The following is a 27,317-nucleotide window of genomic DNA, read 5'->3' on the forward strand; positions in this document are numbered from 1 at the left end:
AGGCCGTCAGTAGGTTTTGTAGTTGGCAACGGTGAGCAGCACGAAAACGAGCGAAGTGAACGCATGCCTTGCGCAAAGTGACGAGTTATACCGAACTGAACGGACGTGCTTTTGCGGCGACGCGTGAAACGAAATAGCAGTCGTTGTAGAAATATTATTTGAAAAAAAAGAGTAAAGTAAAGAATTTTAAGCTGAAATTTAAATATTTTTCTAAGAAAAAATTTTAAACGATTTTGCTGAATTTACAAATTCCGAATAATAAAAAAACGTGCTCGAATTGATTTAGTTGTGTGTGTGAGTAGTGCAAAAAGCAAATAAATTTAAAAAATAAAGCAAATAAATAGAGAAATAAAAATTCACAGCGTTTAGAAAGCTTTCAACTTGTTTTCTGTTGTTTTGCACCTAAACCAGTGTTTCAAATACTTAAATTGAACTGCTTAAATATTTGTGGAAGTGTGCCACCAGAATCGCTGTAGCAAATAGTCCACACTTTTGCCATTAAAGCCCGAAATATTTTATACTCCCATTTGTATTCATTTGCGAATTTTCAGGAAATCAAAAAGTAATACAAATTCAGCTGCGTTAAATCGTGTCTCAAATTGGTAATTTTGCTTGTTTGAAACACAAAAAAAGATAAAAAAAATAAAAAAAAATTAAAAAAAATAAAAAAAAATTAAAAAAAATAAAAAAAATTCAAAAAAGTTTAAATTTTTTTATATAAAAATAAAATCAAAAAATAAAAACAAAAATAAATTTTATTTAATTTAAATTTAAATGTGTGCGTTCGATGCGCGCTGCGATAAAATAACACAAGTGAAATTGTTGTGATTTGTGTGCGGATGTTGTACGCCCAACTGACAACGGTTGAAGAATTGGCTTAAAACAAAACAGTTGTGTGTGTCTATTTAATTTTTCGTTTTTGTTTTTGTTTATTTGAATTTAGCGGTTCGCATTGAATTTCATTAAGTTGTAGTAAAAAAAAATTGTAGCTCTTTTGCATTCGCCCAAAACACATTTCGGATTCGAATTCGTCTAGGCAGTTACTTGTCATTCGTAAACAGCCTGGATAGTGCTCGATTTGAAGCAGCACGTGCGTGGATTATATAAAGAGCGTGCACAAGTGTGAATAATCTGTAAAGTGCACGAACGCGAACAGAATACGAAAGCAAATGTAAGTGATTTCTTATATATCTATATATATAAATATATATATATATATATATATATATATATATATTTGTTAGGATATATATGTACGTGCGTGGGTGTGTGATTTTTGAAATTTTGTTATTTTTATACCTTTCTAATCTAGTTTTATTAGAAGTTATTATGAAAATGTTGTGTGATTTGTGAATTTTGTATTTTTGCATAATTTATTTATAATTTATAAATTATATAATTTTTTTATGTGTTATTTGAACTGTTTTGGTTACTAGACAGTCTTTAGCCTGTTCGTATCGGTTAAAAAAAAATAATTTTTTTAAATCAATTTTATTATTCAACATAATCGCCTTTGAGGGCGTTGCACCGATTATAGCGACATTCTTCTTTTTTCTTTGCTTTCTTCTGCTTCACATGAAGTTGTCTCTCCGCTAATTCGTTCAACCTTCTTAGCTGGTTTTTTAGCTTTTGAAGATAATAAAATGATTTTATTAGATGCGCGCCCTAAAATTATAGACACCATACCTATGCAAGCTGACTGGTCTTTCCTTTGAAATAATGATGACGTACTTCATCCAAGATTATATATGGACGTCGTTGGTCCTTAAACTACTCGAATTATTCCCCAAAACTATCAATTATTGCTTATCTCGGTGGAGTTGACTTATGTAGGAGATATTTACAGGCAAGGAAGAGGAAATCACACTAGCAAAAATTTACCCTCCAGGTGGCGCCATGGTCAAATTATGTCTAAAAATCATATTTCTGAATTTTTAGCCAGGAATGGGTCTGTAAAAGGTTATCATCATTAGGTGAAAGATAATTGACCGTGATCGTTTTCTATGGATTGTTAAGGGGAACCGCTCCGAGTTGTATCCCAAAATTTGTTCGAGAGATTTTAGGATATCATATTTAATATTTCTTCGAAGTGTATTTTCTCTTATATTCAGGTGATAATAATAGTCAACAGCTTTATCAAGGGGTTAAGTGGGTTTCAGAGGGCAATTTTCACAATTTTTTTTAAATATATACAATCATATATTTCATTTAAACAATTCAGCGTATCAAAAATACATATCTAAACAGTATTTTGTGAAATGTTTATTTAAAAATTCCGAAAACTCCTCCGTTGTCACCTTATCTCCCATGACGTGTACAAAAAAAGGTCTAGCGATGGACATCATAACTCATTGGTTCATCTAAAATCAATAAACCAAAAATATTTCGATAGTATATGGATGGCTGTAGTTAAAGGACGAAGGAAACCAAAAAAATTGAAATTTGAATTTTTTACGGGATTTTAACCAAAAAACTCACTTTTTTTTGTAAATTTTTCGGCATATATTGGCTTGATAGTTATAATAAAGATATAAAAAAAATCCTTCGTTCATTAACTATTTGAAAAAAAAAATTGATCAAAATCGCTTCATAACTTTTTGAGATATTGTGCACACTGACTTAAAAATTTGAGTTTTGAGATAAATGTATTTAAAGTTTAACATTTGTACTGACGGTGCCTGATGGATGGAACTTCCAAAGGGTATATCTCTTAGAATATAACTCGGATTGAATTCATATTTTGGATAATATTTTAAACATATTGCGCTATTTAATAAGACAATATTTTTTCAAAATTTTAAATTTTTGAAACTACCTAACCCCATAATGTACGGATCCTTATGACAAGAGTTCAGTCCTGTGTCATATCTCAAACTCTTGTGAATGGTTGCCAGAGATACACAAGATTCAATTAAGCGCTTTGAAACTTTCACAAATTTGATATAAGAGGTTGCTAGGATGATTTTTAGGCGTTTTGCAACTTTAGTTAACAGAATATGCCGATAAGAAGCCGGGAAACGAGTTTGAGACACACTTCCATAGAAGTAATAAATTGCATATGAAAAATTGGGGAAAATATACTGCTTATTGAATTCGCTAACTAATAATTATTATTTTATTTTATTTTTTAATTCATCAAATGTCTTACTTGATAGACATGAGATCTATGCATCACATCAAAGAAATGCATATCACAACATGACGAACTGTAAACAAGTTATTGATGAAATATTAAATAAGAAGAGAAATTTAATTAAAAATAAATAGTTCCAGAAGTTCTTTTCACTTTTTGACATTATTTTATTGCTTCAAATGCATCACGTGACGTTAAGTCACATCACATGATTTTTATCACATGACTTAGTATCACATCATATCAAATATCTAAATTGCACATAATTCTTCTCAATAGTTTGTATTGCATAACAGTATTATTTGTTTTGTAGAAGCATTAGTACGTTATATATCGAAATCATAACACCTTTTACAGCACGTCACGTGACATCATATCTTGTCTAGCGACTACTAACTACCGCCATTTGTAGTATTTTCTTTAACTATATTTTGATTTATTATATCTTCATGGTCACTACTCATTCTAAGTTGATCGCTTTACGCTTATTAGGCATAAGTATCTTTCTATATTGTTAACCATTTTCATTCGACTGCCAAATTAGCGCATATTAAGCAGCGCTAAGCTCGAAACTGTAACATTTTCATTTTATTCTGAGATTAATCTTTACCGTTTTTGTTATTAACTGCCGCTGGATATAATAGCTGAACTACTATAATTGATTTATATAGCAGTCGAGTGACATTTATGCCTAAATGGATACTGGCTATTTATAGTAAAATTATATTAGCAAAGACTATTTGAAAGATTTTTAAATACAGAAAAAAAAATTGTTTTTTCTTCCAATCAAATTTTGGCCAACACTTAACATAAATCTACAAGAGATATCGCTAGACAATTTAAGGAAACTAGGAAGGCAGTTTGACACTAATCGGCGACAATGCCAAATTTGGGCGAATAAACTTAGTACTGAAGGTTAAAGCGACAAAGCCATTTAGCACATAAAAATTAAAAGAAAAAAACAAAAAAAAAAATATTTTTCAAATGTTCACACTTAATTAAGTAACAAGATTGATTGATATGACCGCAGAGCTATTAACAAATTTTTTTTTATTTTTTAACCAGCCGCATATTGCTTGATTTTTTATAGTTTTACGAGTGTATATAAATAGTAATGCTTGTATATATATTTACATATATATTTATTGTATTTCATACAACAACACTTCGTTGATTCATTTTACTTATTGTTTCGTCAAAATTTTATGTCTAAAAACAGCTACAGACAACAACTATTGCGTGACTTTGAGTGCATGCTGAGGGCGTAGACGTCACATAACACACATAAATACAACCACATAAATACATACATAAATACATACATAGATAGAAAATAGTTGAAGCCAACGCCAAAAACTTGTCAAATCTCAAAGCATAGCTACACGCGTCAAATGATCATGGCCAAAGCCGGCTTTGTTGAGATTAGCTAATAACACAAAACACAAGAAAAACAGAAAAAAGCACAGCGCACTATCACAACACAACCAGATAAAAATCTGACAGTTCAGCAACTATGCGCTGTGATGCTTCATTTATGGTCCGTGCAAAGTTTCCACGCAATAAAACACATTAACGCTGTCTTAAAGTGTATAAAACCATAAACAGCAAACAAAAAGCCCACAACCAACGCATATATACATACATACATTTGTGACTTGGGTAAAACTATTGCTGTCAACTCGACTGTCAAAAAATTCATAGATTTTGTCAAACAACAGTTGGTTGTGTACAACACCAAACAACAACAACTCGGTAAGCGGTAAGCGACTAAATAAAAATTGCTGAAAAAGTGTTGAAATAACCGTTAAAAATTGCTTTGCATAATATCTGTCATGGCTGTCAAACATTTTGCAGCGACGCTGCGCAACACAGCCGGGAAGTAAATATACTAAAGTTGCTAGTAGAGGCTAGAGGACACATAGAGCAGAAATTCAAAAGCATACAGAAATATACAAAAGTAAATTGCATTGCAAAAAAAATGTGTGATCTATTGTGCGAGCAACTCCAAGCACTCATTTGATATATATAAGATATATATATAAATAAATATATGCATATATATGTATATATGGAACAATACATGAGGTTATAAAGGGTGATTTTTTAAGAGCTTGATAACTTTTTAAAAAAAAAAAACGCATAAAATTTGCAAAATCTCATCGGTTCTTTATTTGAAACGTTAGATTGGTTCATGACATTTACTTTTTGAAGATAATTTCATTTAAATGTTGACCGCGGCTGCGTCTTAGGTGGTCCATTCGGAAAGTCCAATTTTGGGCAACTTTTTCGAGCATTTCGGCCGGAATAGCCCGAATTTCTTCGGAAATGTTGTCTTCCAAAGCTGGAATAGTTGCTGGCTTATTTCTGTAGACTTTAGACTTGACGTAGCCCCACAAAAAATAGTCTAAAGGCGTTAAATCGCATGATCTTGGTGGCCATTTCTTGAGATGAATTGTTCTCCGAAGTTTTCCCTCAAAATGGCCATAGAATCGCGAGCTGTGTGGCATGTAGCGCCATCTTGTTGAAACCACATGTCAACCAAGTTCAGTTCTTCCATTTTTGGCAACAAAAAGTTTGTTAGCATCGAACGATAGCGATCGCCATTCACCGTAACGTTGCGTCCAACAGCATCTTTGAAAAAATACGGTCCAATGATTCCACCAGCGTACAAACCACACCAAACAGTGCATTTTTCGGGATGCATGGGCAGTTCTTGAACGGCTTCTGGTTGCTCTTCACCCCAAATGCGGCAATTTTGCTTATTTACGTAGCCATTCAACCAGAAATGAGCCTCATCGCTGAACAAAATTTGTCGATAAAAACATTTCGAACCGAACACTGATTTTGGTAATAAAATTCAATGATTTGCAAGCGTTACTCGTTAGTAAGTCTATTCATGATGAAATGTCAAAGCATACTGAGCATCTTTCTCTTTGACACCATGTCTGAAATCCCACGTGATCTGTCAAATACTAATGCATGAAAATCCTAACCTCAAAAAAATCACCCGTTAATAAAATCTGTTCGTTTAATTTGAATTTTTTGGGCTAGTCTCTAGTCTCTAGCACAGTGACCGGCATTGAAATGCAAATAAATGCGCGAAATTGTGCGAAACAACAACAAAAAGACAACTAAAGTGATCTATTGTAGTGCGGGCGGTTTGACCGTTACGTTACTCTGTTGTATTATCTGTTGTTGCAGTGTTTTTGTTTGTATAGTTTTCTGATCTCTTTGAATTAGTTTTTATTATGCGGAATAAGTCTCTTATAAGATTGATTTGTCACGTAAATCTTTTAAGTGATCTGATAACGTATATAAAAGTTGAGAGAATACTCCGCATCATTAATGAGTTTAGCCAGTTTTCTCTCGTTTTCTTTATCACATTCGCGATCTAACCCACTTTTAAAATGAACATGTTGGTTGTGCCTCCATAAATATTCCAAACTTAAGCCAAATTTCTTTTTTATACTCTAGCAATATATTGCATTGAGTGCATCAAACGCTCAAAATACTGAAAAAATTGCATATTGCTTAAAAGTTTATATTGATAGAGTGATCAACACTCAGTATAAGTCTCAATCAGATCGAAAATTTTAGGTTAATCCTAATGTCAAGATCGCCACAGTACCAAATAACTCGAACAAACTTGGTTGAGTTTTGGGACGGACCGGTGGGGAGAATGGTAAGCGCGAAATTAGAATCGAGCTTTTCCTGCCCTCAGCTACGGAATATGAGAACCTTATTAGCAATGAAAATATCAGTCAATCTATCAAGATTTCTCAAAATCTATAATTTTCAGATAATTATTCATAAATTAATAAATACGATCCAGTAATCCCCCTAATCCCTATATTCAAACTTCCGGTTGGCTCTGGACCATATACCAAGCGGTAAAGAAAAAAAATGTCGTAGCAAAATTATGACAATAATCTTGATTATAATATAGCTTGGAGGCGAAGATGAATGAAAAAGGTCCACGAATTATCCCAGCCTTCATATTCTTTAGTATAGACCATCCCCTAACCCAATATATTGATAGATACTGTACCCCTAATCATTATTTTCGCCCTCCGTTTGGTATTTCGTATATAAAGGGGTTTTCAATAAGAGTGCTACAAAAGTTTTAATTTTTTTAAGTAAAACTAAAACGGTTTGGGGTACCTATGAAATTCTTTACTCCTGTGAAAGTACATTCGATGCCATTATGGAACTTGATGCATGGCACGCTAACAGAAGTCCAGACGCTGAACCCAATTTTGGACAGTTTTCAAGCATAAATCGGCGGAAGTGCTGCAATTTCAAGTTCGATACTCGTACGAAGCTCATCAATCATCTTGGCTGGCTTGTTGGCATAGACCATAGCCTTGACGTAGCTCCACAGGAAATAGTATAACGTCGTCAAATCGCACGACCGAGGCGGCCAATTGACTGGGTCATTTCGTGAGATAACACTTTCTCCAAACTTGGTTTTCAATAAATCGATTGTGACATTCGCTGTGTGGCTTGTGGCGCCGTCCTGTTGGAATCACATATTGTCCAAGTCCATATCATCCAATTCGGGCTAAAAATATTCGGTTATCATTGAGCGGTAGCGATTCCCATTCACAATAACCGGCCGCTCTTGATAATGAAATGTCAAATCTTACTGAAGAGATATGTCAAATGAGCATTTAGAAGATCTTAATCTTTTCTAATCTGTTCCTGAGATCACCTATGTAAGAATTTTAATACAAATATTTCTTTTCCGCATTGTACCCGGAAGAAAAGTAATAACTCACACACAAACACAAATAATTCACAGGAAATATTATTACGACATACCGCTAAGTGGAGTAAAACACTAAAACAAGGTTGAGCAATTCTTTCACATATTACTTTTGTTTTCTTTTCGCACTTTGGCACCCTCAATGCAGAGTTGTAAAAAAAGTTGATTGATTAACTTGCAAAATCAATTAGCGCATTGTACGCGCCCTCATGAATATTCATGCAAATGGTACATATGTCCATAGAATGGACTTATATGTATATTTATGCGCATACACACCTGTTGAAGTGGTAATAAGAATGACCTAAGGTCCGCATGTAGTTAAGTGCTTTGTGTATTTGGTGTGTCAATGGCATTCGGTATGAATAGAGCGCATTGAACAATAAAATTGATTTGTTATTTATGCGAAATTATACCCAATGATAAAAATGGTGAATCGAAAATGGTCGACTGGTACCAAATGCATAAGAAAAGAAGAAGTTGGTATAAAAGGAACGAAATTGGACATATTTCTTTCAAAATAACTTTTAGATAAAGATAACACAGTCACACAAAAAATAATTTGTGTCATGACCTGGTGGTCTCACTAAGTGTGCCTTATGTTTTTTCGGGTCATTAAATCCGAATCCGAGGTTCTTTTAACGCCATCAGATCAGGGTTCTGTCATAGAACTAATATGGCAGACAGCGTTTTCAAAACTTCATCGGATTCGCTTGAAACTTGTTATTCGGGGGTTTTCGGGGTAGCTTTTGTTTCCAAATCGGGTTCAAAATTCAAAATAGATTCAATATGGCGGACGCTATTTTGAAAAATTCATCGGAATCACTCTAAACTCGTTATTCGGAGGTTTTCGGGGTAGCTTTTGTTTCCAAATCCGGTGTCGGTTTTTCTAAAATTCAAAATTGCGGATTTAAAATGGACGACGCTTTTTTTTAATTCTGAATCGCTCGAAACTGGTTACTCGGTGGTTTTCGGGGTCGCTGAATACGTTTTCAAGCAAAGTGAAATCAGGGATGTATTTGTTCTAAGAATGTGCGAAACAGTCAGCCGTTTTTTTGGATTAAAATTTGAACTAATTTCAAAAAAAAAATTTATAATTTCGAGATCGATGAGTTTAGAAAGCCCTTTGCATACTGGATAGGCTTTATCTGAAACCTTTGAATGCCAGAGGTATATTTTTGGGTTTGAAAATTATTGACCAAAGGTTGAGCAATATTTTAAAACAGTTTTTCTATTATTTAAGACTTTCTGGGTCGATATTAGGACCTCTTCTCCTTTTGTAAGATCAGTATGAACAGAAGGTCGGCTTCCTTCGACGCAGGAATCAATATGAAGGAGTCCAAGTAATCATCTTTCTCAACTGATCTCAGATTGCTTTCATAAGGACCAGTCCTCCGGCAAAAATATTTTTCATTTACTCTTCAATAGTTTATGTACTCCAAATGTATTTGTTTAATTAAAGCAAGAAATGTAAAAGTAGTCCGACAACCTCCTTAAGAGGACTGAGCATTTAAACATATTGAGTTGTGTACATAAACTTTGCACATATGTAAATTTCCATTGCCCAAGCATTGAACCACATTTCTGTACTTTCAATTTGCCATGTTACGCTCCCGGAAGTCTACATACGCGCAGGTTCTTATTACCAAGACAATATGAGTACATGCTATGTGGGAACAAAAATAAAACACTTTATGACTTTATATTTAATTAAAAGAGGAAAAAAACGGCCAACTTATGTTTTCAAGCTTGTTATTGCGTGTGCATACAATAACAAGAACAACATGTGTGTGGCGTATTTCAATGACCATGCAAGGCGAACATTGAAAATCGTTGCTCAGACTGAATACTTGAAAGTAGTTTGAAACACCAATTGTAATTGATTTGTTTGTTTGTTGTTGTTATATTTATTTTTTATTTTTTAAATAAATAGTTTGTACGTCATTGCTCGACATAAAAAGTGGTTTGATCTGCTAACGCAGCTTTTGTATCGAATTTATTGGTTTACGCATACATTTGACGGTCTGAAAACGTTTTATTTCAGTTCAATTGAATTGCGTGCTAATTGAGTTGTTAAAAGTGAATGTGCATATAACAAAATGACAAAACAATTTTTTATTGTTTCATTGAATTTTTTATTTCACATTTATTCGCACTGCTGCCTGCCTTTCAAAGCAGTTTGTGTACGCCTTAACTACGCAATTATGACTATAGGTAATGATTATATTAACAAATAAATTGCACCATAATTGTTTATAAAATCAAATACCAAAACTAAATGGTATAACAATCATTTAAGTATACATTATTCATTATACAATTTAACAATCTAGGTTCTTTATTAAAAAAAATCGCTTTTATATAATACACTTTTTGTTAACATCTCGAAAACATTTTGTCTCGCAATTTACAAGGTGTTATAGTTTTTCGCACTGCGCATATATAACTAATCAGAACGTCATTTAGATAGTCATTAAGTTGGAAAAATTGCTAATAAAAGTTGTATCAGTTTAAAGTAGTGCTTGGTAATTGATTTGATTTACTACCGTTGTTTTTATTGTTGGTATTCATTAGCGAAATTAACTAATTAAGCAGCAATTAAAAATTAAGCGCTCAATTAAAACAATTATTAGGTGAGTTTAATGATATCAAGCTTTCATAAATTGGTTTGACATTTTGGCTTGGATTTATTTAAGTCAATGTGCTCACTTAGGTGAGAAAAGTACTTCCCCGATATTTATAAAAACTATTCGATAGTTGTGCGGATAAAGGAACTATAAATCTTCACTGAAAATTCGGGTTCAGTAACTACACAAGAGAGAAATATATTTGTTCTCTCTTACATTTTGTTTTGGTGGAAAAATGTACTATAGAAACGGGGTATATTAGTATTTTTGTTGGATCATCATTCAATCGATATATATAAAATGGATCGTATTTGAAAGCGTTTCAATTGTATCCTATTACCTATTATGCTATTTAGATTTAAAAATATTGCAATATAATATCTTGTTGAAATTTCTAGGTCGATGCATTTCTATCCCAAATACCTCGACATAACATCAGATGACCCAAGAAAGATTAAACTATAAACTATTTATGACTGAATCTAAAAAAAAAAACAATTAATTATTTGAACCAATACATAGTCTAGTGTTATTATATTATTTTACAGTATTGAAGTTAGAAAAATACAATGTCATAAAGAAAAGAAGAAAAAAGCAATATAAATATGGTACACTAAAGATTTAGTTGGTAGAATACCTCTAAAGATAGGGCGGATTCTGATATCACTGGCGTAGTGATCGTAGAAGAGTTGAAAACTATATATACTGCATGGAAGGAGGAATCACTGATACTTTTCTAATATACTTCTAGCAGGTGAGATGTAAAGTCTATGAGCCTTAGAATATAAAACTAAATAAAGAATGTTCGAGAATAGTTTTAATGGTCTACATTTGGGCATATCTATATAAATTCGGTTTAAATAACAACTCAAAACCAAATCTGTAGATACGGCAGCATTTCTCTAAATAATTTGAAGAATGTTTTCTAACGCTACAACAATACGAACAAGTAAAGGGTTCAATCGCAGTGTTTTTTCTTTGTGGTATGATAGCAGCTCAATCCAAAGCTGTAGATGGTTTCCTCTATTTCTCTTATAATTCTTACTAGCAGACCGCACCGACTTCGGGTTTAAACAAACATTTTAAAAGTTATACGTTTTTACACACATATACACACTCTCCCATACATGTGTATGTACTTTCCCGTTTCTTGCGTGGGTTCATTTTAAAAAAGTAAAATGAGGAAAATTGGAACATGAAATTACTATTTTTTAATGAGCAAAAACATGATTACGACCTCTAGTCTTTGATGTCAGTTGTCTTTCTCTCTGGTTATGAAGGCGTTGGGAATGGCTCAGAGTTCGACTCCCTGGTACTAGATTGTATATTTCTAATATTTTGTTCCTCAAGCCGCTGCTCATGCTTCGTACTCGACTCTCAAGCGCGTACTTGCGATGTTTTAAAATTTTGTTCGGCAAGCAGCTGCGAGCGCTCGTTAGTCGACTCTTTTGCGATGCGAAGAGAATTACTTGCAAGACGATTTTCAGTTTCAGATTAAGCTTCTCCATTACGGAGGCTTTTTGATAGCCTCACCAGGGAACTTTTTCCAGAAAGTTGTGATCTGGATGTAGCTTTCCAATAGTGACTGAATTTTTGAAATCTGTACAGTAGTTTTTGAATTCATTTATTACAAACATACCTAGAAATATTTCTTCTTTATAATATTGGTATAGATTTGAAATTTTATGTATATCTTAACCCTACTGAGCGATTATGGACTACCGGTCATCGACTGTGAATGATTTTCAAACGCTTAATTTAACAATGTTGCCAACAAAAATGCCACTAACTCCTACTAACTCTCTAAAATTTTGAGAATTAAATGGGGGTTAGCAAACGGAGTTAACTGAGATAACTCTCCAATTAATCGGATTAACGCCGCCGTCTGTCAGGGGTATTAATTGTCGACAGAATTTTTTTCAGGCGTTAGAAATTTTTGAATTTTTTCGATCAAATTACACAATATCACATCAAAGTATAATCGACTGGAGTTTAACCTATTGTTAGTCGGCACTCGCCATAGATGTGGTAGACCGGAAAGTCAAGAAAACTCAAGTTATAAGTATAAGAAAAAGTAATCTTCAACTGCCTACTTCAAAATTAAAACGCTTCGTAAAAATTATTTAAATCACTTTGTAGCTGGCTAAAGACCGCTTCAGATGCTAAAGATGCGCTTCATTTAACGTTTAATATCAACAGAAGCAACTCAAAAATGAGGAATATTTTCATGTTCATTTTCTTATACAATATCTAAATCTATTAGTTGGGAATATTATATGGTTGACTTATTAAATATTCAGAAACAGTCGCACTTGAAATAAAACATGTTGGATATTCCTAATTGGTTACATGAGGGTTTTCCACGACATACCAACTCTCTACAGCTAGATCGTTAATACCTTACCATTTCCGGAAACTATATCCGGTGTTTTACTACCTAACCTACTCAATATTGTTGGTACCCAGTTTTACTCTAGCCTTTTTTACTTAGTGGCGATATCAAATGTAGTGTGTACGTACGTCAAAGTTAAAACATCTGTTCGTTATTACAAGAATAATGTGTAACTTAAAATTCAGTTCACAAAACGTTAGATAACCGGCATAATCCACTGGTTGCTGCGAAATTCACATGTAATCCGAATGAACGCAGCGCAAAACAATGAAAATTGGCAAATAAAAATAAAAGCAAAAAAAAAACGACATTTTACTTTTCCTTACAGATGCGAGTACTAACTGGAATACACAATTAGATTTAATTTATATAAAACTGCAATAAACAAGTTAATTGAGATTTTTTGCAACGAAATCAGTGAACAAGCTGCGGAAAGTGGAATAAATGAAAAAAAAAAATTGCAAATAAAAAGTTGGGAAAAAATATTGAAAAAAATCGAAATCTCCAATTGTCACCTTTCACACGTTTCTAATGAGAGAAATAAAATGGTTACTTACTCATACAACAACAACACTAAGGCATTAAGCATGGCTAAGTTAACTGACAGCAATTGACTGTTAATTTCTAACAAACGATGAGCCAGTCATGACGGCATTTTTAACAACATTTTTGTTGTTGCTTCACTTTTTTGTTTCACTTTTTTGTTGTTATTGCACTTTTTTGTTGTTGTGCATATTTTTGTTTTTGTTGCACTTTTAACAATATTACTATAGTATTTTTTATCACTTTTGTAACAGACAATTTCTATTTATTTGCCTAAGCGCCTAAAGACACCCGTTAATTATATGCAACATCTAACAATAAAAAGCAACAGTACAAAATACTGAAAAGATATAAACGAAAGATATTTTTAAAATAGTTAATTGATAGTTATGACATGTTAACTACTTAGTAAGTACTTATTCATCTTAATGAGTGACTACTGGGCACAACGCCCACTTGCGCTTGCGCTGACGTTTATTTCGTGCTTATTAACTGTTAATTTATAGTATTTGCTTTTGATTTGCTTGAATTAATGGGTTTAGGAAATGATTGTTACTTATTAAGTAACTAATTAAATGGCACTAACTTTTGATGCATTTGCTAAATTGTCAATTGTGGTAATGTATTAAAAGTAATTATCTCCAAATTAAATAAGATTAAATTAGAAAAGCGGTTATAGCGGTTCCTACGCCAAAAATATATATAAATTAGAACTCAATTAGCGTTAAACCTATTATTGAATTTTGATTTGCTGTTCTCTGGTCTTTTGTAGAAACATTTTTTTCTTCAAAAAGATCGTGTAGTTAAGTTGTTTTTAATAATCAATAAAGGGTCCTTTGATCCTTAGTTCAGTTGACCTCTTTTTCAATTGATAGGTCGTCCTATTCGTAGCTTTTTAATATTTTGTATATATATTTAAAGATTTTTTTACAAAAATATTGAAAATTAACGGAGATATGTGCTGTCTTCGTGGGTACCAACAAAAAGTTCCCCAACTGCTGACATAATTCCGGCCGAATGAGTAGTGAAAAAATTGTCATTTTTTATTGCCACAATGGCCATTTTCAACCAATCAAAAAAATCATCGGTAATTATATAGTAAATATATTCAAGAATACTCAGTTTCAATTTGAAGTCGATCGGTCAATTTCTCGTTGAGTTATGATGTGTAAGCAATTTTGAAAAATGTCGTTTCGTGAAAAACGTGTTTAAAGTTTCAACTATAGAGGTTTATACCTGTAAGCGGTCACTCCTTACAACGCTACCATTCAAAAACTATTCAAGATACGACCGAAAGTATAAACTATCGAATATGCAAAAAATACAAAATATGGATTTTTAAAGTGTCACCCCTAAAGTAATTGAATTTGACAGTAAGGAGGCTGTCATGTGAATAGGCTAAACATTTAAAAAAGTGCTTGGCTACAACCAAACCTACTTCTCATGGAACACTTTCTTTTAGAGCGTCTCGCTTAATAATGGATAAATTGATTGATTGATAATCTTTGACGTAGTTGGATCAATATCATAAATATCGCCTAAAGTGATTCAGTGTCTTAACTTGTCATAACGAGTGAGTGAGATATATCAATAAATTTAGATAAGAAGGTCATAAGTAGCATAATGTGGTTTGATGTTTGTTGTTAGACATGAATGTAGTTTTTAAAAGGAAATAAAACGCTCGATTAATGTCAAGAGATGCCCAATTTATGAGCATAGAAGCGATTGAGACCGCACGTCTCAATCATTGTTCCTAAGTAAGTCTGTTCTGTCAAACCAACTGAGCATAAATCAAGTAACAGTCGTCCAACCAAAGACCACCACTGAAAAAATATAGCCTCATTAAGAAACGATACGTCCAAAAAATACCCTTTAGGTTAGGTTAGATTAGATGGTTGACTGTCGACACAGCTTGACCTTTGGGACTGGGATCCCTTCACACTATTAAGGCCTTTTTGAAGCACCCTGTGGTCTTGATAAAATTATCTAATTCCGCATAGTTTGAAATGTGCAACTTCCGACACATCATCGAGGAAACCGCTTTCGATAGTTGTGATTCTTTTCCCAGAAGGTGTGTTATAGTTTCTTCTTCCTTACTTCTTGACAGCTTCTTCAGTAATCCCCTCTGTTGGCGTGTATCCCAATTAGACAGTGGGTTATTGTGTCATTCCTTTTAAATTTTAATAGTCGACATATGCGGCTCTTATTCCACTCAGGCCACATTTATATAATTGTAGAAATATCTGCACTTTGCCAGAGGTATGTAAATTCCCTCTTGATTAGCATAAAATAATGTAAGGTGGTGCTCCGTCTGGCTAGTTTATCTGCTTCGCAGTTTTCAGGAATATCACTGTGTCCTGAAACCCATTGCAGGTTCATCGTGAAATATGATGTTAGTGTCTTTAACAGCTCCAAGCATTCCTTCATTATCTTCAATGATATTCTATTTGACTTCGTGATTTAAAAGCCGCTTGGCTATCCGTATAGATGATTTTGGTATCTATTTTTTCTAAAAAGACAGATTTCGATGTCTGCTGCTTACAGAATAGATCTATAGGCAGTAAATACAGAAAAACATCTAATGTCTGGCTGGGCGTTTTTACACTTTACTAATAGACATTTGTATTATCTAGGCTAATTTTTAAAATATGACGAAACGCTCCCTATGTCCCTCCATAATATTTAGTATGAATTAATAAAATGCCAAAACTGATGACAATCTGAGCCCTTTTTTATTTGGCTTTAGTTGAATTAGTTGTCATTGAAATGGCAAAGCATGAAGTAGACAAGACATACCGTTAAATATTATTTTTTCCATAAACTTGACATATGACTAAGAAGTTTTCATTTTGATGCCTACATACCCACACCCCCACCATTTATGCCATAATTCTCAATAAATCATCAGTATTCATTAGTTGTTTTGAAATTTTGGATTTATGTTCAAAGTAATTATTGTAAAGTAGTATATAGGAATGCATATTATTATATTGAAATCTACCAATATCTCCGTCAAATCAACTAACTAACAAAGAATAATTTCGATTTTTTGCTTCCTCTTTTCAGCTGTTTCAACGCGCTCGAACGTCAACACACACAAATGCATAGACTACTCGTAGATATCTCCGCATCTATGTCACAATGAAGAGTATTATTTCTCGTTTCTATAGTAATTATGGCTTTAGTCTTATTTATGTGGTAAGTTGAATGCGTTGTACAAACACACTCACATATTTTATAGCTGCTAAAATATATGCATTTAGTTTAACGAGCAGCGGCAAACACATATTAAATCACAAGTAGTTAGTCACATATGAGAATTTTATTGGTCAAGATTTTATGTATGTAGCCGCTTGACAGCACATTGTGTAGTCGCTGCTGGCAATTAAAAGTTAGTTCGAGTGTGAAAATCGATTTTTTAATTGTAGCATTAAATCTCACCGAATCAATAAGTATAATAATAAGAAGTAAATAGTTATGTAATATGTGAGTAGAAAGTTGCGGTTGGGTTCTTGAATTTAGAAAATACTTTACTAACTGTTATGGTTTGGTCATTCGGATTGTTAAATCTTGCATATTCTTTCTTTCAGATACTAGTTTATACAACATTAGCGCACAGTGTACCGTCTTGCGGTTTATATGGAGCGCCACCGTGCCAGTTTGTACCATCGCCGCCGGGACAAACGCCATCATGTGCTCGACCCGGTCGCACATATTGCGAGCACGTGGACAATTATCCAGGGTAAGTCAATAAAAAATTATTTTCGGCTAATATATATAGTCAGTTTTCAATGAGTTATATAAATTATGTTACGTTACGTTAAGTTACGTTATGTTGTTGAATTACGTTAAGTTAAGTTTTGATATATTATGTTTTTGTGAAATATTATGTTATGTGTTACGTTGTAACGTTACGTTATGCTATGTTACGTTAAGTTATGTTACGTTACGTTACGTTACGGTAAGTTAAGTTAAGTAAAGTCACATTATGACATACTGTTGTGTTATAATGTGATATGTTATGTTTGTTATGTTATCTTGCGTTAAGTTAAGTTAAGTCAAGTCAAGTTAAGTTAAGTCAAGTTAAATTATGTCATACTGTTATGTTATATTGTGATATATTATGTTATGCTATGTTACTTTAAGTTACGTTACGTTGATTCATGTTAAGTTACGTTACGTTAAGTTATGCAAATTTATATTATGTACTCCTCATAAATTGCCCAACAAAAATATTAAAAAAAATGTTATATGTATATCACGGAGACGATATGAGCACCAGCATTCTTTACGCTGGCAAATTCGCATTTTTCAATATTATTAGCTAATTAAACAAAGGTCAAGCAAATTGCTAATCTTCTGGTAAAACCACTATACACCAGTGGCTAATATTTAAGCAATTAAGCAAAGCCGGTAACGGTGACTGTCTTGGCGCCAATATTTTTTATAGTTTTCTGTTGCTCACCGAAATTATGAACAGAAAATAAACCTGGTCTAGAAAAAATAAACAAAAAACGAAGTTCATAAAAATAGCAAATATTGGTACTTTTATGGTATGGTGTGCTAATTAAGTAGGTTTGTCTAACAATCACAATTTCTGTAGTCTGTAGTCTGTAGTCTGCTATATAGAAATTCCTTAGAGGCCTTTTATAAAACAAGTAGTTTTAAAGTGGTCATTGCTGAAGTGTAGTAGACGTCTGAAGGCTTAAGTGGCAATAAATTACTGCTTACGTATGCTCGTTGTTTGTTTACAAAATAAGTCTAAGTTAGCGGCAATAAATAAGATTTTGCTCCAAATGCCGCTGTTACTGAGTCCAGTTCTCAAAAAAACGAGACAAACAAAAAACAAATCTTGTAAAAACAACACACAATTTGTTGTCACTTCTACTGATTAAAAAAAATATATAACCAGTAAATGAAATTAAAATGTAAAATCTTTAAAACAACAAGAATTAAAACACGTCTACCAAAATACAAAAACAAAATTTATTTCTTATCCGGATTAATTCACTTGTTTGCCATTATCAATTTTCATTTGCATAGCCATAAATCTAAATATAAATCTTCTATACATACGAACTAACAAACAACAGTTCAAAAGAAGAGTTTCTTAGAAATCTAAGTGTTCTCACCTATCGAACTACAAAGTCTAACCTCTTAATGTCTTTGGAATAGTAAAGAAACTGAAGAGATCAATTTGGATAAATAAAATCAATTGTCTAACTTCGCCAGAGATCATGTTATATGCCCTTGGAATAGTTGCTAGAAGATTCTACAGAAAGTCATTACCATATCTTGGAACAATGATATGAAAATATACTTTTTAGATGAGATTTTTTTTCAACCGGTGGAAAAACGAGAAAAATGGTCTAATCTGGAGCGTTGAAAACTCTCATTTGATCCTAGAGCAGTCGAAGAAACCTCGGTAAGAACCACTCTAAGCCTGAGACGTTTCAGTTCTTATATCTGTTCTTTGATTTTAAGGTTGATGAACTGAATTTCGGACCAAAAGAAACATATATAGGTATATATTATATATATGTGGCGTATTCTGCGATTATAGCCTGTGTTTTCATTTTTGGTGTTTGATGGGTTTTTATGTAGTGGGTCTCCAACCCCTACGCACAACCACAGAAGGAGTCTTCGCCTTTTCACTTTAACTCACCTCCAAACGGATGTATGTTGTGTACCCAGAGCATACTTGTTCTAAAACCATAAGTCGTGAGCTGCTTGAGAAATATGCAAAGGAATCGTTCCTGCCCGTCCCAATTGAATGGCAGGAACTTCAACACATGACCCCATCTCCATATGTATATAAGGTCTAGTAATAGGAAATACCAATATAAAATTTCCAATATACATATAGCTTTAGAGAATTGTATGCCGCATTGTATGCTTTCGGATTACGCTTATAAAGATACAACTTCGTACTAAAGAAACTTCTCAGAAAATTTTGATATTACTTGACAAAAAAAAACTCCCTGCACGGGTGCCACTCGAGTTATCGCTAAAATCCTTATGGACCGAATTTCCAACAGCGAATCGACACAAAATCGATAGATTTCTACATCAGATGAGTAGTCGTGATGTAAAGTGGTTCAGTAGCACCAATTTCAAGAGAAAACGGCCGTGATCGAATCAAGGTCAGGCGGCACTTTCCATTAGGATCACTGAAGGCTACAAATACCGATAGTAACTCGTCAGAAGTTTTGGGAGCTTATTTAGCAAGTTCTTATACATTCCACTTATAGCACGGTTCTGGAACTACAACCTATTACTGTCTATGGTGAATAAATTTGCTGATGAAAAATTCGTCTCAAAAGAATCTTGTAAAAATCGACTGTCCCTGTTTTTTGTTAGGAGGAACACAGGTTTTTATGAAAATGTATTCAAAATGTCAAGGAGTTATCTAACAAAACGGTGCATGTTTCGAAAATCAAAAACCGAAATCGTATCATTCTAGCTATGCTAAATAAAATATTAAATTTTATCCAAAAATAATGGATTTTTTTACTAGGCCTAGTATAATCTTGGAATTGATAACTAGCGATTGTTAGGAAACTTTCTAGATAACTGAATACACACTATTAAACCTTATAGCTTATTAGAACACTTCCTAGTGCTTCTCTAAACCTTCTTCTAAAATCCTCTTGCTTGGATCTACTGTCTGTTGTCTACTCAGTGGCTATGGGCTCTGTATAATTTTGAAGTACCAGGGCTCACATATCACAATCATAGCAAAATCAATAATAGAGAAGAGAGAAAACAAACCAGTTTTCAAAGAACCAAGACACACATTTCTATAAAGAAGTAGGTCAATGACAGCAGACAAACTTAGTGACAGCTTAAACGATCCTTCATCAATGCCTACAAATATATCTTATACTATTAACTGTATTAAACGATATTAGCTCCGAAACTTAGACAACAAAACTCATATATTATGCGTTTGGTAAATAGCTGCTTTTTAAGCCTCCTACGCCTGCGGCCTAACATATACTATTTATGTAAATTCAAGCTAACACATGTCTCCGTAGAAGTGTAAGTGTACGAGTATTTTTAAGCGAAGGCCTGTTACACAACTTTATTGTTATTTATTCCGTGTTTTTTTTTTTGGGGTTTTTTATTTTTGTTAGTGGCTTGTTGTTGATCTTTTTGGAGAAAATACCTGTTTCGTTGGCCTAGTCACCAAAATTTCATTTAGTCGGACTGTCCGTCTATCTGAGGCCGCTTTCTGTCCGTCTGTCCATCTGTCCGTCTCTATGTCACACAAAACACAATAAACTGATGGATTGCCTACATTATGATTAACTTTATTTGTGGCGCTGTTGTTTTTGTATTTAAGTCTCGCACACTTTTACCGTTTCGTACATTTTTGTTGGCACGTAACTAGAATTAGTTGTTCGATGTGTTGATTTAACTGTGGCGGCCGAGTTTTGAATGAATTTTACAAAGCAAGTTTGTATATATACGTAATCGGTTGGAGTGTAAAGTTACACCTAACTTTTGCTTTTTATAGTCATATATGTGTGCACAGTGTTGCGGTAAATTTTTGCAGTGGTCTATATCTTATAGCATTTACTGATAAATGTTTCCATAACTTAAAATCATTTTCAAGATTTGACATTATCTGGCTACAGTTCCAAAAATCCCTATATTATATCAACTTCTCAAATATTGTCCTCTGGATCGGGGAGAATCTGCATCGTCCTCCATTCCTTTTATCCCATGATTTCTAGATATAGTTAAGGGTTTTCAATCTCACCTATGATGTGCTCGTTATTGCCCTCAAAGTCATCCATCATCTATGGAGTCCGGCATATAAAAACCATGCCCATGATCCCAAATATCTATTTGAAATTTCAAGTTTTTGGACCTCAGCACTAACATATTCAGCTCAAGGAAAAGGTAGCTGAATAAAAAGCTGAATTCTTAAGTATATGACGAGATGTCTTTAAAGTATTTAATTCTAAAATGTCTTTGGGATAAAATGCTGAATGCCAAAGCACATTGGAGAGCTTAGCATGGCTTTATAGGCTTTACTTAAGAATTCATCAAGAGTGAAAGTTACCCAAACTTTTAAGGTCTTTTGGATCTCAGTACTTATTCAGCTCAAGGGAAAGGTAGCTGAATAAAGTGATGAATTCCTAAGCATATGACAAGATTAGAATGACTTTAGAGACTTTGATTCAAGAAAGAAGGTTTTAGACACGTCTTTGAAGAAATTCATTTCCTAGGACTTCAAAACTATTTTCTACTCAATTTACCTTAACTAAGACATTAGGGAACGTTTTATGCAAGAAAATTCGGATTAAGGCATCTAGCAATACAAAATTTATTCTAAGTTCAATTTTAATACCGCCTTGCTCCTGAACTCCTTTCTAAGTTCATTTTGCATGATTACAGCTATCTCATCAAGCATCTCGTACATAAATGGGGTTACGAGGCCAAGAATTTGCTTGTGGACGAATCTTGGGATGAATTCGCGGCGTTGACGTGGCACGAGTCTCCAGTCTTCTATGATCCAGCTTTTATTTTTAATCGCCCTTACAATAGTGGGGACGATTTCAATGGCTACAAATATAGCACACCGAGTGCAAATGGAAATGGCGGTGTGGGAGCTGGGGCTGCAAGCAGCAGTGAAAATACATTCATCATAACAAAATCACAGACAACAGAGACACCAACGTGAGTGCAAAATATTTACTATTTGAACCAAAGTAATGAAAACAACAACAATTTCAGCTTTCTTTTCTACACCTCTGCTGGTCAACGGTTGAACAAAAATCAGGTGAACAGCTACAGCGGTGGAGGGGAGAGTAGTAGTCACAAAGCTACGTCGAATAGCCCCGCCTTTTGGCTTAAACGCATATCACGCAATATTGACGGCGTGGTGGGCGTGGAGGTGGGCGGTAACTTTAGCGCTGCCTTGACCACATACGACACCGATGCCGATCCAATGTCGGTCAGTCGTGCGAAACGCAGGTAATTGCATAGAGACTCTACAACCTTGACTTATAGTATTAAATTCTATTTTCATTCTCTTTAGCATTTCTTCATCCTCCCAAAGCACATCATCATCATCGAAATTGTCACGTGACATTTCACTTAATATGGATCTCTTGGATATCGTTGGCGTCGATAAGGGTGCCAAAACGCGTACCAAACGTCAAAGTCCCGGTCGGGAGACACTCTGCAAGACGACTTCACAATTTATTACACCACAAGCGGCGCTCAACAGTAAAGGTGAGTTTCAGTTTTCGTGGTGTATTTCTTTATTTTGTAGAATTATAGCATTTTTGTTTATCTTTTTGCTAGGCAACTGGATGTTCGTGGTGAATGAGGCGAGTACAGCGCGCCAAATGGTAAAGGCGGAATTATGCGCGTAAGTTTGCTATAACCAATTATACAGTTACTCTTTACTATAAACACAAGGTGCCAGCAGTGCGCAGAAACTTTTGTAGGGTGTTTAAAATGTATTTAAAAATTAAAAAAATAGCACAGGGTGTTAGATATGAAAATAAATAATTAATACCACTACTGGGAAGAGTTTTCACACTGAAAATAAATTAATTAAATTTCAGTTTGATGAAAGGATAGAGAGTTTGAAAAAATATACATTTTTTTAATTTCGGTTAATTTGATAGTGATATTTCAAAGACAAAAATAAAACATTGGGAAATTCCCAAACATTTTGCAAACGGCTACGGAAGCCATAACCTCAAACTCATTAAGATGGTTGCATACTCCTATACTGAATGATTCAAGTCAAAGAGGCTACCCTTAGTTGTTGAAATATAGTTGGATATCTTTCGTAAACACCGCTTCCTTAATTACGCTAAGAATAGAGCTTCAATCTTAAAATTTTTTCAAATAAGTTACTTTTTTGACACCTCTCAGATTTTAGGGAAACGTGAAGAAAGGTCTAAAGGTCATAGGTCTAAAGTTATCACTATAGCTATGCACTCTATATATAAAGGGTGATCCAAGCAGCGGTACTTTTATCAATAGCCTTTTTCTGACAGATAACGCGTGAGTCGTGTCAAGCTATCATCTTATTTTTGTCAGTATAACGTTCACAAATTGTTTAACTTTATTATGAAATTTCACGTTCTGTAAAGAATCATTATTGGATAATATTCGACCGAATAGACAACGTCCAGCACGCAGTGAAGAAAATATAGCAGCTGTAGCTGAGACTGTACACGAAAACCGTGGAGAGCTCTATGGGCTCTTGGAAAGTTCCAAGAATATCCGACGTTTTCGAGCCAAATTCTATTCAGCGATGAGGCCCATTTCTGGTTCAATGGGTATGTAAACAAGCAAAATTGCCGCATTTGGGATGAAGAGCAACCTTAAAAGACTCAAGAGCTGCCATTTCATCCATAAAAAACAACAGTTTGGTGTGGTTTATGGGACGGTGGAATCATCGGTCCATATTTCTTCAAAACCGTTACCGCGCCATGATAACCGAATATTTGATGCCTGAAATTGAAGCTCGTGATCTCGGCGGCATTTGGTTTCAACAAAACGGTGCCACTTGCCACAGATCGCATCAATCAATGAATTTATTGGGAGAACACTTCGGTGGGAAGATAATGTGCCGGTCGATTGGCCACCAAGATCGCGAAATCACACCGATAATCTTTAAAGAATGAATTCCCAAGAATGTTCCTTCGAATGACAATAAACATTCTCCATTAAATTTGATTTTCCGTGTTTTTCTTTAAAAAGTACGGAAGCTCGAAATGGAGAGGTTAGTCCCTCAAAAATCTTAATTGATTGGATTGGTCCTGTAAAAGCTTAATCCGATGCCTAGCGCTCCGTCGTGAGTTCAGAGGTCACTCCAAACAACGTCATCAGTGTTTATTATATTGAATTTAGAGTTCAACAATGAAGAAGGACAAAATGAAATATCTGTTTTGCTGTCTTAGTCATCATTAGTGGTCAAGAATTTGCACAAAATTTGTGCATCATCAATGTATTTTTTTGTCACCACATAGATTTTTATGATCTAATATAGAATCTTGTTGGGAGTATGCGAAATACTGGAACCCTTACGGTTCAATAAATAGTTTATCAATTTTTAAGTGAATTTAATACCGTTATTTGTTGTCCAAATAGGTGCATGCACTATCCAACTCCGAAATCCATTCAAGTTAATAATTGCAGGGGAGCACAAATTAGAGAAGTGGAACAAAATCGTGCCAAATTCCATGTGCATTCAAGCTCTGGAAAGCATTTTTTACCCTAAAACACATATTTATTTACACACAACTGACGCTTTGTTGAATTAAATAAGTTATAATTGGCGTTATGCATAACCAAATAAATGCCAATTTTTTTTTATTTTTTTCTTTGGGAACAAAGCGTGTACCCCTTCAATGCTTTCAGCGCGCTGCACGCCACACTTATTGACACATAAATAATATAACTGTAAAGTAAAATAAAATGAAAATCAAAGGCAAACTGACACAGTCCTAACCCTCAAAACGAACAATCAATCAGGGGAACAAATTAGCTGCATGCAAGCTTTCATAGCACACACAGGGGTACACACTGAAAGAACGGTACATAGTATATTTGGTAGAGCTTGCATTGTATTACTTGCATATTTCAAATTTGAATGCGATTTTCTGTGCTATGAGTGCAATGATAGAGTAAGAGAAGGAGAGTGAGAGAGGGAGCTCACATAGTTTCCTGCTTGCTTTGAGCTGCTTTTCGGGGAATATTTTTGATGATATCACACAGACCAATAATAATTGCGGTTAAATACATTTTAACACCTCGCAGCACAAAAAAACAATAGCAAACACACACAAGCACTCACTAATAATTCAAAAATGAAATTTTCTGTGAAAAATTCTTAAAAATAACTGCACTGAAATTGGGTCACAACGCAAAGGAAATGTCTGCGCATGCGCGTAAACCCCGCTGACTGGCTGGCGATGCTAACGAAGGAACTAAGGAAGGTCCTGCTTGTTATTTGTGCGCAAGTATGCGTATATTGGTTGGCACAGGGTTTGCTCGACAGAGCAAGGGTACATACTTACCCTTTATATGAGTGTATGGCGTGTGTGTGTGTGGCATATGCTACGAAAGGTTCCCCTAGCAGAAAAATTGCGTACAAAGTGACTTTGCAGCAAAAGGGGATAACGCAAGATGATTTGCTAGGGGACAAAAATAAAGGCGATAGCCACGCGAACACGTCAAACAACAAGGGGATACCAGCTGAGAGGGGCACCGAAATGCAAAAAAAAAAAAAAAACGTTTATACTATATGGTAGGGAAAGGCACGCGCATGCAACATGGTGCATTGAGAAATATTTATTTTTTTTTTTTATAATATATAAATATGTGAATTCCTTGCTACAATGAGTAGCCATGCGAATTACCTTAGAGAAATATCTACCTACACAAATTTTAATTAAACAAACACTTGTTACGGTGGCGGCGCTAACGCGCATGTGTGCAACATGGAGGCAAAGGTAGAGAATATACACAGATGAGTATGTATGGGTGTGTAATATGCATTAAATTGTGCATTGAGCAAAAAAAAACAACAGCAAAAAATTACAACAACAACAATTACAAGAAAAACAACAAAAAAACAGCAAAAAAATTGCGTGCGAACCTCACACAGGATACGTTCTGAGCTGCACACGTATCATCAGTACTGTTTTTGTTGTTGTTGTTGCATTTTTGGCATACTCCGCTCGCCAACCAGCCACTTCGCTTTTATTGCACCTTTAAAGCGCATTTCTTATAGCACACATATTGTTGTTGTTGTTATTATTGTAAATTCATTTATTTTTTATTTTTACTTTATTTCACATTTATCTTATGCCCTCATTCTCATTTGTATTCCGATTACTCCGTTTTTTTGCAGTTCGAACACCTGCTCGAATCTCTGCCAATTGCCCAACGGTTACAACTCCAGATGTGAACAGAAATTCGTGCAGAAACGGTTGATCGCGCTGCAGGCCAACGGTCAGAATCTCTACACGGACTCATTTTGGTTTCCGAGCTGTTGCGTTTGTACGATAGCGGCGAATTGAGTGGACCAACATCAGCTTGACAACAAGCGCTTTGCGGCATACAGTCACGCGTAGAATTGCGGCAGCACACACACACGCGCATGCGCTCTTCCATCATTGTTTTACTTAATTAATTTATGGAGACTTAAATAATTTATATGTAACGAATTTGTTAAAACAAAATGCTAGCGAACAACAAAAACAAAAACAAAAACAAAAGCAAAAAAACACTCATGTGAAAACTCCAAATCATGTAACATTAAAAAATTAAAAGCGAAAAAACACTTTCAACGATCTTTAGCATAAAATAATTTGTAGCAAAACAAAAAAAAGATATTTGTAATAATTACATAATTTAAAAGCGATAAAATGTGAAAAAAAAACAATTTGTATTATTGTCAATAATTGAAAATAAATAGATTTATTAAAAATTAAAAAATAAATAATGAGTTGGTATAAATTAATTATTCTTAAGGAAAAGGTAAGAAAATTAGAAATTAGATATTTTTTAAAAAAGTTCTCAATATCAATATTCCAGATAATCAGTACTTAAAAATCCTATATTGAAGCTCCTTTCAATTATCAAGAATTTTGGCTTTCACTATTTGGTAAACATTTTTGTTCTACGTGCAAACATTCAAGAATCTATAGAGCTTTGGATATGAGTTGATAGAACATGCATAATGACGCAACAACTAAAAATGGTATTTTCACAATACAGGATGAAACATATGTTACAAGTTTCAGAATCCAAACGATTCATATTTAAGGTAATACAAGGAGTATTGAATCTACAATCTTGATCTGAGAGATTCTGTAG

General features: G+C 34.1%; 1 protein-coding gene across 7 annotated transcripts; it reads left to right on the forward strand.

Annotated features, from left to right (window-relative positions):
- Positions 1–26,943, forward strand: LOC105220906 (protein spaetzle 5). Of its 7 annotated transcripts, none has more exons than XM_029046061.2 (9): positions 1–294; positions 944–1,171; positions 16,527–16,658; positions 17,051–17,202; positions 21,867–22,148; positions 22,206–22,445; positions 22,510–22,706; positions 22,779–22,845; positions 26,350–26,943. In XM_029046061.2, the coding sequence occupies exons 3-9, from the start codon at positions 16,602–16,604 to the stop codon at positions 26,516–26,518; spliced, it is 1,164 nt and encodes a 387-aa protein (XP_028901894.2). In that variant the 5' UTR covers positions 1–294; positions 944–1,171; positions 16,527–16,601; the 3' UTR covers positions 26,519–26,943. The 7 variants fall into 7 exon arrangements, with proteins under 7 accessions (XP_028901894.2, XP_028901896.2, XP_028901899.2 ...); XM_029046063.2 differs by having other exon boundaries at positions 1–176; XM_029046066.2 differs by having other exon boundaries at positions 1–176; positions 1,037–1,171.
- Positions 26,944–27,317: the final 374 nt, after the last annotated feature.

Source organism: Zeugodacus cucurbitae, chromosome 4 (genome assembly GCF_028554725.1).
Source record: "Zeugodacus cucurbitae isolate PBARC_wt_2022May chromosome 4, idZeuCucr1.2, whole genome shotgun sequence".
Lineage (NCBI taxonomy): Eukaryota > Metazoa > Arthropoda > Insecta > Diptera > Tephritidae > Zeugodacus > Zeugodacus cucurbitae.